Below are 12,861 nucleotides of genomic sequence, written 5' to 3'. Positions count from 1 at the left end.
TTTGGAAAGTGTTCTTTTAAAATTTTCAGGCTGTGCATAAATGTCCAATCAATTATATTATACATGAATATTTCAAATAGTTCACCTGTTTAATACCTGCACTCTTGGCAGTAAGAAAGGTTCGCTGCAGATTTCCACAATAATACATTTATGTATATTGTATTTGCAAAACGATGAAAACATAACTGATACAACATGATAAATAAGGTTAGCAGGATTAAAGCATTACAGGAATAACATAAATCAGTGCCAATGATTTTTCTTATGACCTTCCTGGTGCGGTGGTGTTAACCCTTCAATCAATGACCTTTTGTCAGAATTATAGGAAAATAGAAATGAGTGAAAGCTGAGGAAGACAGGAAAAACACAGAAGATCGATGATAGGGTTCAACAGGGTCCTAATTTGATTGAGACATGAGAGATCCATGATAATAAAAAGAAAAATAATAGTCAGCTTCATCCCAAAACAAAACAGGATGAGGAGAATAAATGTTGGATCTTTGTGATGGTTTTGTCTTCATTCAGTTGGAGCCTCTTGGTGAAAAGAATGCCAATCAAACGTTTGATGGTCACATCAACATCAGCTGTCCTTCAAAGGTACGTTTTATATGGCTTAATCTATAATTTAGTTTGCTTACACTTCAATGGCAAGCTGCTTGGTATTTATTCCCATGCTTTTCCCGAGTTGTCATATTCTGTGCTTTCACTTCTGGTTCTAACCATAGACCATTGTAAAATTGAACAGTAGTGTTGAACTGTGGCGCACTCCATGATGTTTCAGGCTGCCAGGGTGCTGGACAGTAACTTCCTGCAAATTTACTCCAATAAATACATTTTTAACATAATAAATATGTCAACATTTCAACAAATCAGAAAAGACAAAACCTAAAGGCGGCACAGTGGCGCAGTGGTTAGCACTGTTGCCTCTCAGTGCCAGAGACCTGGGTTTGACTCCCACCTTGGGTGATTGTCTGTGTGGAGTTTGCACATTCTCTCTGTGTCTGTGTGGGTTTCCTCTGGGTGCCCTGGTTTCTTCCCACAATCCAAGGATGTGCAGGTTAGGTGAACTAGCTGTGCTAAAATTGCCCATGGTGTTCAGGGATGGGTAGTTTTGGTATATTCGTCTGGGTAAATGGAGAGCAGTAGGGGAATTGGTCTGGGTGGTTTAGTCTTCAGAGGGCCAGTGTGAACTTTTTGGGCCAAAGGGCCTGTTTCCACACTTAGAGATTCTATATTCTATTTTCTCTTCTAGTCAATCCAGAAACCTTTTTCTCATTACAGTTCAGTTCAGACCCTTAGGCACCATGAGTTCAATATCTCCAAATATTTCAGAGCCCAGCCAGCTGAATGGGACCTATCACACTCAGTTAGTTTTTAAAGGTTACAAGACCATAAGACATAGGAGCAGAAATTTGGCCATTCTGCCCATTGAGTCTGCTCTGCCATTCAGTCATGGCTGATAAGTTTCTCAACCCCATTCTCCTATTTTGTCCCTGTAATCCTTTATCCCCTTGAAAGTCAAGAACCTTGACAGTTGTCTGGTGGCTCAGTATCTAACTCAAGTAGAAAAGAGCACAATCGCAGCGTCAGGCTTATGCTCTATAACCATTCAACCAATTTACAGTTTAGATTGATTGATTGATCGATTTAATGCTATCAAGCAAGCGTCTCATTTAATATCCCATAGTGGTTGCAGATTTCTCAGTCAATGAAAGTAATGAGAAGTTGTTACTGCTTATGAAATCCTATGAATATAATCCTATAATCTTAAACAGATGTATATTAATATTTCACTGCACTATTCACAATGTTGCTTCTATTCTATATCTTCATTAAATTTATCCTTTGATATCCTATGAGATACAGTGAAAAGTGTTGTTTTGTGTGCTGAACAGGCAGATCATACCATGCAAAGTGCACCAGAGTAGAAGAACAGAGTGTAGAATACACTGTTACAGCTGCAGATAAGGTACGGAGAGAGAGAAAGAGATCAGAATTAACATTTGAGAGGCCCAGTCAAAAGTCTAATAATAGCACGGAAGAAGCCGTTCTTGAATCTGTTCATCTTGTGTATTCAAACCTTTATATTTTCTACCCAATGGAAGGGGGTGGAAGAAAGTATAACTGGAGTGGGAGGGCCTTTTATTATGTTGATTGTTTTCCTGAGGCAGGGGAAGTATAGATGGAAGGCTGGTTTGTATGATTGACTTTCACCACTCTTTGTAGTTTTCTTGCGGTCTTGGGAAGACCAATTTCCATAACACACTGTGATGCATCTAGAGAGGATGCTTTCTGTGGTGCACCTATAAAAGTTGGTAAAAGTCCTTGTGCACATACCAAATTTCCTGAGCCTACTGAGGAAGTAGAGACATTGTGTTCTTTTCTGACCATCACATTGACATGGGTGAGCCAGGACAGATCGTTGGTGGTTCATCACTCCCAACAACTTGATGCTCTCGACCATGTCTACCTCAGCACCATTGACGCACACAGGACTGTAGCCTCCACTTGTCTTGGCAATGGTTTAATAATGGTGTAAGTGAGAATACAGGATTTTGTTCCAACAATGAATATTACATACAAAACATAAATATAAGAAAAAGAAAAACAAAAATGCAATTATATAGACAGCAAGATCTGTGAATTGCAAATTAAATATCAAAGGATAAATTTAATGAAGATATAGAATAGAAGCAACATAGTGAGTAATGCACATATTAATGTACATATTCTGTTTAAGATTATAGGATTATATTCATAGGATTTCCTAAGCAGTAACAACTTCTCAATGCTTTCATTGACTGAGAAATCTGCAACCACTATGGGATGTTGAATGCTTGATGAGCGTGTGATCTGTAATGTCAAGTGTTTGTGGTACTTGGATATTGCAAGTAAAGAGTTACTATAGAAAACAAACCTAGATACTTCACAGAAACATAAGGAATGTTCACAAAGTTTTGATATGAAAGGATTTTCTCAAGAGGTGAGGCTGAGTGGGTTGGGCCTATACTCATAGAGTTTAGGAAAATGAGAGGAGATTTTATCAAAACATGGAAGAACCTTAGGGACCTTGACAGAGTAGATGAGGAGAAGTTGTTAGATCCAACTAATAATATTCCAAATTAGTATTTGTATCATACCAGAATGGCAAATGGGAGTATAGTGGATGTCAAAAAAATGAATGATGGATTATAGAAATGATCATTGATAGGATGTAGAAACGCCACCCAGTGGTGAATGGAGGAAGATAGAGAGGACACTCAACGTGATCAAATTTTTAACTACAAATGAAGTACGGGATGTGAATATATTCCATCCCATCAACTCTGATTTAGTTGGGCTGGTGAGTAAAGAGAGTTGATGGGATAGAAGATCACTCCTTTCAATGTAGATGGTGACAGATTGAAAATTTCACTTGACTGGCCAACAAGGATCTTAGGGTAATGCTCTGGGGACATGGGTACCAATTCACCTTGACAGATAATGAAATTTGAATTAATAAATTAAAATCCAGAACGAAAAAAGCATGACTAATGGTAACTACTGCTGATTATCATAAAAACTCATCTGTTATCCGTTAGGGCAGGAAATCTGCCACACTTACCTGGTCTGTGCTATATGTGACTCCAGACCCACAGCAAAATGGAGGCCTGCCCTCTGGGTAATTAGAAATGAATGTTGGTCTAGCCAGTGACGTCTGCATCACAGCAATGAAGAATTTTTTAAAAATCCTTAAGTATGAAATAATAACCATTCGACATTTAACTTAACTAATCAATACTTTTTGTTTTCATCTTATGCTAATTCTAGGAGCAGCCTTACTTGAGGACATACAGAAACAGTAATTTTACTTATCCAAATAATCCTGGGCAGCTGACGACAGTGGCCCCTGAGACCACTGAACCCACAACTGTTCCATCGGAAGAGGTTCGTGATAAATGCAGTCAAAAATTGTTTCAAGAAAATGGATCTTTGAGGATTAAACCTAATCATCTCCCAACCTATATCAAGCAGAGTGGGTGATGGATTAATTAAATGAAAATTAGGGAGGAAATAGTGGGAAGGTGTAGAGTGGGGTTATGCTTCACTATTGTCCACCATACATCACCATTCAATATGGACCTATACACTGCAATGATTTTCTTTACGTTAACTTGTTAGTTGGTATCCTTCAAAACCTGGAGCTGTCCAGTGATAGAATTTCAGATTCTTGTTGGGAAATTGCTCAAAAAAACCCATTTCTTGCTCTTGGCCTTGGTGTTTCAACCTGTACATACTTGGGATGGAACAGACTTTCCCCTTTGTTCAACCTCTTAGAGCCAGTTGGTGCAGGAATAGATTGGAAGTTGATCTTTACTCAATTTTATTATAAAATAAAGAACGGTGAATGCTGGAGATCTGAAACAAAAAACAGAAATCACTGGAGAAACTCTGCAGGTTTGGCAGCATCTGTGGAGAAAAAGCAGAGTTAATGTTTCAAGTCCAGATAGGAATGGGGAGGCATTCGGACTCATAATTCATGACTTTATTCTTTCACCAGCCAGCCTTCTACAGAAAGTGTTTGTTGGTTCAGTTGTTACAGATCATTACTGGATGAGAGTGAAGGTGGGGTCAAATTCTTCTTGAAGCTTCCAGTAGTACTGAATGAGTTACTGTACAAGTTAGGATACAATGTCATGTCAATGGAGAAATCTGAGCATCAGTGAGATAATAGTTCAGGCTAGATCCAACTTCCCTCAATCCAAATCCACTGGAAAGACTCGCATCATGAAAATCTAGACCCTAAAATTTTCTCGGAGATGCTGTAACTTTGCCAGAAGTATGGCACTTCTTTGATTTCCTTGATCATGACATTTCCTCAATTATTCCTGTCTACTACAACACTGTGTAACTCAGTAACATAGCTCCACACTGTTCCAAAGACCAGAGAACATGAGTTTCTCCTGGTTAAGCCAATGGGCAAAGGTTGAGACACAGCCTTGTTAATGGTAACTTATCTTTTCAGTGTAGTTGGTGACAATGAGGCTAACTGAAAAATTAAAAAAAGGAAGAAATTGGAGTCTGAGAAAAAGAAGTAGCAAGAAATATAAAAACAGACTTCTGCAAGTATATAAAAAGAGAAAGAGTAGTTAAAGTGGTCATTGGTTCCTAAACATGTGGAATTGGGAAATTCATAATGACAAACAAAGAAATAGCAGGGGTTTTGAACAGACTGTTTTGTATCTGTTGAATGATGTAAAAGGCACCAAAGAATAGGAGAAAATCAAGAGGCTAAAGGGATAAAACAATCACCTTCATGAGAGAAACAGTATTCAGAAAACTAGCAGCATTAAAGACTGACAAGTTCCCTGGATGACATGCATCCGAAAATCTTAATTGGTCACAGAGATAGTGGATGTATTGGTTATAATAATACAAAATTACCTGGGTTCTGGGAACATTCCAATGCAGAATACTGTGGATATAATGCCTCTAAGACAGAAATAGGAATCTGTAGACTAGTTAGTCCAACAACTATCATTGGGAAAGTGCCAGGATCCACTATTAAAAAGGTAGCAGCAGAATATTTAGCAAGTCATAATACAAGGAGTCAGAGTCAACAGTGTTTTGTGGACGTCAGAAGGTATTTGACAAAATCGTTAGAGTTATTTGGGGATGTAACAAGCAGAGTGTATAAAGGCCAACCAGCCAATGTGGTGTCAAAAATGCATTTGACAAATTCACGAATATTGTTATTGAACAAGATAAGTCCTGCGACGACTGTTAACAACCTTAATAGAGCTCCACACCTCTGGCTGGTCTTCTCTTTGAAGCTCTTTCATGAAGTACATGAAGCGTACTTGAAATTAGAGTTCTCCTTCATAGTGCTGGATCATTGGGGAATTCAACTACACTACTCTTTTTATGGTAGTAATTGCTGTGGGAATTTCATTCACTAGCACACTGAAAAGATTGGAACATTTAAATAGCTTCTCTCTGGGTTAGGGACTGAGTGTATGTGAACAAATGAGTGCCTGTGAATAGGTGGGTGAACATATACATTTGTAACTGGGTTGGATGAGTGAGATGAAGGGGTATGGTGGGTTAGCTAAGTAAATAAGGGAGTCGGGTTGGCATCTGGTAGAGTGGCGGGATGGTAATAGGCAGTATAGCAGGTAAGTAGGGTGGCAGTTTGGTGAGGTTGGAGTTTTGGTTGGCATAGACTGTCAGGTTGGTTCAGCAGGTAGGGTGTTCATGGTGAGAGAGGGTCAGGGAGGAAGTCAGAAGATCTGAGGGAATCAGACAGACTGGAATATCTTGCCTATGTTGTTGTGGGTAATAGACTAACAAAGATGGAGAACCTGCTGAGTTTTGTTTCAGCCTTCTGAGAATTGGTTGAGCATTGTGAGTGGCTTGGAGGGGATCCAGCCATTGTTAATTCCATCACAATTTCAGCAGAAATTGCTTTGAGGAAACTCCAGCCAAGCTGTAGCAAGTTGAGGGAACTATGGGAAGATATTCTGTACTTAAACATAACTCGAGATGAATGGGTTGAATTTGAAGTCTGTGATTACTTACAGATCTTTGGAAGCCAGTTACTTTGTAAGGACAGAGCTCCATCAGACGTTATTCCCAATTCGGGTAAGTATAGATTATTTAAAGTATGTTTGCTGCTTTGTCCCTCTTTCCATTATTATCTCCCGAAAACATACGTGATTACTAAGCTTAGAGGGTTGACCTGCCATCAACAACCTCATTGTCTGAAGACTAGAGTTCAATATCCGAGGATCACTGATCATTCAATACACTAAATGAAGTAATATCCTGTGAGTGAGCCAGCGAGTCAGAGTCATTAATGACACAGAAAGGGGCCATTTGGCCCATTTAGTCCATTCAGTCAACCCTACTCTTCTGTTCAATCCACATAACCTTGTGAGCTTAATTCCTTTTAATGCCCATCCAATTTTTTTTCAGGATCATTGATTATTTCCACTTTGAACACCCTCCTAAACAGTGGGTTCCAGATCATTAACCGAACCTGTCATAATCTTGTACACTTCTATCAAATCTTCCCTCAGTGTCCTATGTTCCAAGGAAAACAGTCCCAACTTTTCCGATCTTACATTGTAAGTAAAATCTTCCATTCTTAGAACAACCTCCTCATGCTGAAGAATCTAATCAAAGACCCTCACATCCTTTTTTGATGCGTAATAAAATATGCTCATGGTCATCTCGTAGACGTAGATATGCACAGCACAGAAGTAGGCCATTCAGCCCATCATGTCGGTATCAGTCAACAAAAGTTTGACTACATTACATTACATAGCCCTAGAGGCTATGGCACATACATGAACATTTAAATACTGCTTAAATGTTATGAGATTTTCAAAATAAACCTTTCTTTTAGCCAGTGAGATCCAGACTCCAACCAACCTCTTTGTGACCAAAATCTCCTCGACATCCTCCTAGGCTTCTCCCTCTTACCTTGTCCCAAGATATTGACTCCCTTATTAATGGAAAAGTTGCCTTCCTAAGTACTCTGGCTATGCCCTTTATAATCTTATACACCTTCGTCAAGTTCCATCTCAGCCCTTGTTGAGACAAGGAAAACAATATCAGTCTACTCAATCTTTCTGTATTGTTTGGACACTCCAGCCCAGGCAACATTTGGTAAACACAATGAGCCTCTTAACAAATCCATGTTGACTATCCTGATTTATCCCCATATCTCCAAGAGCAACTAAATTTCTGTCACTCAGAAATCTTTCTAACAATGTCCCAACCACAAAGTTAAGCTGACGAAAGTGTAATTTCCTGGCTTATCTGTCCCTCCCTTTTGTAATAGTGATTCAATATCAGCAGTCCCCTGGCACCTCTCCTTTGGTCAGAGAGGATTTGAAAATTACTGCATGGCCCCTTGAAATCTCCTCCTTTATCTTCCTCAACAGCCTGGCCTGTGAACTTATCGCTTTTAAGGTTGCTAAACTCACCAGTACCTTCTCTATATTTATTTTAATTTCTTTTAAAATTTCAGACGCTACTTTGATGTCTGTATTTGCATCATCCTTTTCCATTGTGAAGGCTGATGTAAAGTATTCATTAAGAGCTAGTTATATATTTCAAAATACCTTTTTGGTTTTCCACGCCAATGCTTTTTTATGCACTTTCCTAATTTCCTCACTGCATTTTTTATTCTCTTCTAAGGACTCTGCCATACTGAACCCTCAGTATCTGCCATCAGCTTTTTTTTTCCTTCATTTTAATCTCTACAACCGAGTTCTCTAGTCTTCTTTGAAAGTTAATTCATGGGACGGGGCATTGCTGGCTGTGCTAGCTTTCATTGTCCATTCCTGGTTGTCCTTGAGAAAGTCGTGCTCCCAACTTTTGTCTTTGTGCAAACATCTTTCGCGATTAACATCTCACTGCGGTGACACATTTTACCTGCAAGTAGCTGCTCCTAGTCCACTTGGGTCAAACTGATTTCTTGATGAAGGGCTCTTCACCGAAACATTGATTCTCCTGCTCCTCAGACACTGCCTGACCTGCTGTGCTTTTCCAGCACCACATTCTTGACTTGGATCAAACTGTATCCTACATTAGTAAAATTAGACTTTTAGCCAGTTTATAAGATTCATTCCTGGCCCATCAATATCCTTATCCATAATTATCTTAAATCTAACTGAGTTATGGTCACTACAGTCAGTTTTGCTGATAACGCGGTAGTTCCAATCTCGTGCAATCTTGTGATACAATGAAATTGTGTAATAGCAGCACCATTTAAACTAATAGGGCCGGAATCAGGTTATAACCAATACACGCTTTAAAAGTTTGCGCTTTAGAAACACTGTCTCCAATTCATCAATCATGTTAAAGTGAATTTACGTTAATGAAACCTGTGCTGTAGCAGAATGACCTGTATTTCCAAAATGCTTACCGACTGATATCCTTTCCATCTGCCCAGGACTCGCTTATAAATATCAAGTCTAGAATTAACATCCTTTGTTGGGCTTTCTAGATATTGGCTAAAACAGTTCTCCTGGATGCAATTTAAGAATATTGTCTCCCTCTCCCTACCTTGCACACTAAAACTATTTCACTTAATATCTGGTACATAAAGTCCCCGAGTGTTATTGTCATTTTATGTTTACACTTCCCTGAAATATGATTACCTATTTGATGCTTCATTGCTCCCTAACTGTTTGCCACATGGTGTCAGACTGGAATTCTGTATAGACTGGATAGGGAGAAGGTGACGGGTTCACTGCTTAAGCAACGCCAACAGTCGGTGAGGATTTTAATCCGGTACAGACCCACACGCGTTTACAAATGTTGCATTGGAAAAAAGAGATGCAATGAACATTTCCTGGAGTTCGGCCCATCTGCATTCTCAGCCATAAGTGATTACATGATATTCTTGACTTGACTATTTTACAGTTCACTCTCTACGACCGGCTGATGTGAAGGCGATCGGAGCAGTGGGCGACTCTCTGACGGTTTGTGCAATAGTTATCTCTGCAATTAAACTTTAAAAAGGGACAATTTATAGCATCTGTGCATCAGTAATTAATGATCTTACTGCACCATTTATAATGGCAGATGGTCAATGATATTGATAACAAATGAATTGTACCAACTGTACTATGTACATCTTAGTGATAAATTCCATGCCAACTGATATTTGTATATTTATAAGCAGAATATTTTAATCTCCAGAGAAACAGCCATCAATTTATTATGAACAATATTGGTATTGAAAATAAAACCAAACAAAATGCTACAGCTGTGATTTCCTGACCTAACAGTGGTGATGGAGTTTAACATGCCTAGTTTGGAGCTTAATGACCACATTGCACCTCCTGCCCAAATTTCAGTTTACTCACGGGACATGAGCCTTTCAGGGGAGGCTGGAGCTTGGTGTTCATCTCTCATTTCCCAAGAGTTATATCCACAGCCAATTTTTACCCCGAACCCAATCTGCACCCCTCACCCACTCTGCACCCCTCACCCACTCTGCACCCCTCACTCAATCTGCACCCCTTACCCAATCTGCACCCCTCATCCAATCTGCACCCCTCACCCAATCTGCACCGGACCCAATTTGCACCGGACCCAATCTGCACCCCTCACCCAATCTGCACCCCTCATCCAATCTGCAACCCTCACCCAATCTGCACCCCTCATCCAATCTGCACCCCTCACCCAATCTGCACCGGACCCAATCTGCACCCCTCACCCAATCTGCACCGGACCCAATCTGTACCCCTCACCCAATCTACAACAGACCCAATCTGCACCCCTCACCCAATCTGCACCCCTCACCCAATCTGCAACCCTCATCCAATCTGCACCCCTCACCCAATGTGCACCGGACCCAATCTGCACCCGATCAATCTGCACCATGCCCAATCTGCACCCCTCACCCAATGTGCACTGGACCCAATCTGCACCCCTCACCCAATCTGCACTACTCACCCAATCTGCACCGGACCCAATCTGCACCACTCACCCAATCTGCACCAGACCCAATCTGCACCCCTCACCAAATCTGCACCCCTCACCCAATCTGCATCCCTCAACCAATCTACACTGGACCCATCTTCACCCCTCACCCAATCTGCACCGGACCCATTCTACACCCCTCACCCAATCTTCACCCCTCACCCAATCTGCACCCCTCACCCAATCTGCATCCCTCATCCAATCTGCACCCCTCACCCAATCTGCACCGGGCCCAATCTGCGCCCCTCACTCAATCTGCACCCCTCACCCAATTTGCATTCCTCACCCAATCTGCACCGGACCGAATCTGCACCGGACCCAACCTGCACTGGACCCAATGTGCACCCCTCATCCAATCTGCACCCCTCACCCAATCTGCACCGTGCCCAATCTGCACCCCTCACCCAATGTGCACTGGACCCAATCTGCACCCCTCACCCAATCTGCACTACTCACTCAATCTGCACCCCTCACCCAACCTGTACCGGACCCAATCGGCACCACTCACCCAATCTTCACCCCTCACCCAATCTGCACCCCTCACCCAATCTGCACCCCTCACCCAATCTGCACTGGACCCATTCTGCATCCCTCACCTAATCTGCACCCCTCACCCAATCTGCACCAGACCCAATCTGCACCCCTCACCTAATCTGCACCCCTCACCCAATCTGCACCCCTCACCCAATCTGCACCCCTCATCCAATCTGCACCGGTCCCAATCTGCCCTCCTCACCCAATCTGCACCCCTCACCCAATCTGCACTCCTCCAAATTTACACCCCCACCAAACCTACATGCCCCCACCCAATTCACACTCCCAACCAATCTACACTCCAACCCAATCTGCACCATCCCAAATCTACACCTGACCCAATCTGCATCTGGCACCCAATCTACATCCTACCCACTCTACGCAGCCACCCGATCTACAGCTGACCCACTCTACACCCCCACCCAATTTACACCTGACCCAATCTGCACCTCTCCCAATCTACACCCCCCACCCAATCTACACCTGACTCAATCTACACTCCCACCCAATTTACACTCCCATGCCAATTTATACCCGATCCAAACTACACTCCCACCCAATGTACACCCGATCCAATCTGCACCCTGACTCAATGTACACCCCCAGCTAATTTACACTCCTGTCTGATTTACACTCTTGCCTGGTTTATAGTGCTGCCCAGTTTCATTTCTGCTTGATTCATACCGCTGTTTGTTTTACATTCCTGCCCAATTTATGCACACGCTGTTTACAGTCCATACAAATTATCCTTATACCCAATTTACACACTGACACAATGTGATCTCCACAGAAGTTACTCTCATGCTGATTTACATTCCTGTCTGATTTACACACACCACCCAATCTATACTCACATCTGGTTTGTACTTCCTCCCAATTTAACCACCACCTGATATCATTAATTCTGATATCAATTGAGAGGTTTTGCTCACTCAAGACCCATTCATTTATCTGAAAGCAAATTACTGCAAACTCCCAACACAGTATTCCTTGAAAAAAACCAAAAAATGTGTTAGCTTGTTTGAAGAAAACAACATGTAATTGTATTAATTGTCTTGTAGGCTGGCAATGGAATAGGATCCAAACCTAATGATGTTCTGGACGTCTTAACACAGTACAGAGGCTTGTCCTTCAGGTAAAAGGACTGCGTATGAAATAAAGTTCCTGCAGCATTACTGACAATGCACAATCATCTGAATTTCAGAAACATGGGATTATTATTGTGCCTGGAGCAAGTTCCCAATATTCACAGGTTTTGCTTTGGTTCCATTTGAACTCATTGGGCAGAATTCTCCCCTCCCTGCTGTAGTCTAGGCAATGATGAGAAAACACAGTGACAATGGAAACCTCAATAAAAGGTGCAGGTGAAAAGAGAGGCAGGCAGTCAGTGTCATTGAAAAGAAGCGGGCAAGGTGAGAACCATAAGGCAGGCAGTCAGCATCACCGAGAGGAGTGGGCGAGGCTAAGGCACAGACAGTCAGCGGCCGTGAGAGAAGATGACAAGGTGAGGACCCTGTTAGTATCACTGAGAGGATAGGGTGAGATGAGGACCCTATGACAGGCAGTCTGTGTCACTAAGAATAGTGGGTGAGGTGAGGACCCTGTGATAGACAGTCAGTGTCACTGAGAGGAGAGGGTGAGCATGTAGACAAGAAGTCAAGAACAGGACTCCATGGCAAGCAGTCAGAACTAGATTCATTGGAGCTATTTGGCATAGGTTTTTGCCCTACCAGGGAAAGGAGCAAACTGTTTGGTGGGTCTCTGATGAATGCTTAAGGTCTTTTCTTAAGTTTTAATGTAACATACAAATTGATGGTTAAGTTAAGACTTAAAAGACAATATAAGTAA

At 41.6% G+C, this 12,861-nt stretch overlaps 1 protein-coding gene across 1 annotated transcript in view; it reads left to right on the top strand.

Annotated features, from left to right (window-relative positions):
* LOC132835161 (phospholipase B1, membrane-associated-like) overlaps positions 1-12,152 on the top strand; it is a 154,984-nt gene extending 142,832 nt beyond the window's left edge. Inside the window, exons 19-23 of the mRNA XM_060854499.1 lie at positions 526-597; positions 3,811-3,927; positions 6,561-6,621; positions 9,415-9,473; positions 12,075-12,152. Of these exons, the coding sequence (XP_060710482.1) occupies positions 526-597; positions 3,811-3,927; positions 6,561-6,621; positions 9,415-9,473; positions 12,075-12,152 (387 nt within the window). The remainder of the gene's footprint in view (positions 1-525; positions 598-3,810; positions 3,928-6,560; positions 6,622-9,414; positions 9,474-12,074) is intronic.
* Positions 12,153-12,861: the final 709 nt, after the last annotated feature.

Source organism: Hemiscyllium ocellatum, chromosome 3 (genome assembly GCF_020745735.1).
Source record: "Hemiscyllium ocellatum isolate sHemOce1 chromosome 3, sHemOce1.pat.X.cur, whole genome shotgun sequence".
Lineage (NCBI taxonomy): Eukaryota > Metazoa > Chordata > Chondrichthyes > Orectolobiformes > Hemiscylliidae > Hemiscyllium > Hemiscyllium ocellatum.
This window is presented reverse-complemented; position numbering and strand designations above follow the sequence as displayed.